Below are 532 nucleotides of genomic sequence, written 5' to 3' on the forward strand. Positions count from 1 at the left end.
AGGTATCAAAAGATACTTTTCATATCTTACCGTGCTGACTAAGCAAAACAAGATTACGATGACACATATAGTGCTGGCTGCAATCTATGCTTTTGACTTTTGTAGACACATCCAAAGAGTATTAGCGCTCGTCGTGAATCTGCTTCCACGAAGCTATCGAATAACCGAACAATAAGAGGATTTCATAGAGGCTTTGAAGCAATAACAATTGCCCCTGTAAACGAGGAAAGACGGTGGTTTGATGTCCTCCTCGAGCGGATTTAGGCGAAGTTAAGCCTTTCCTTTGATATGATATTCAAAAAGGGAATACGATCGATGCAACAACTTTACCGAAATAAATGACACAGCCAAGTCCAGACTGAACTACTCCCACGACACTGCGTGCAACATCAGGTCTATTCTTTAGCTTTCAGTCTGTCTTTTCGAAGTGTAATTTTAAAAAAACAATTTTTGTCTCGATCGAATGTGTCCATTAATCGTCCCGAATGCCACACTTGAAGCTCTCAAGATGGGGACCACTAAACTTGATACG

At 40.8% G+C, this 532-nt stretch overlaps 1 protein-coding gene across 1 annotated transcript; it reads left to right on the forward strand.

Moving 5' to 3' along the window:
* Positions 1-58: 58 nt before the first annotated feature.
* Positions 59-264, forward strand: PHALS_00583 (uncharacterized protein; the record flags this gene model as incomplete). Its single annotated transcript, XM_024730383.1, has 2 exons — positions 59-70; positions 106-264. 2 exons carry the CDS (start codon positions 59-61, stop codon positions 262-264), a joined length of 171 nt encoding a protein of 56 aa, XP_024580665.1.
* Positions 265-532: the final 268 nt, after the last annotated feature.

This window comes from Plasmopara halstedii, assembly GCF_900000015.1.
Source record: "Plasmopara halstedii genome assembly, contig: Scaffold_1157, whole genome shotgun sequence".
NCBI lineage: Eukaryota > Oomycota > Peronosporomycetes > Peronosporales > Peronosporaceae > Plasmopara > Plasmopara halstedii.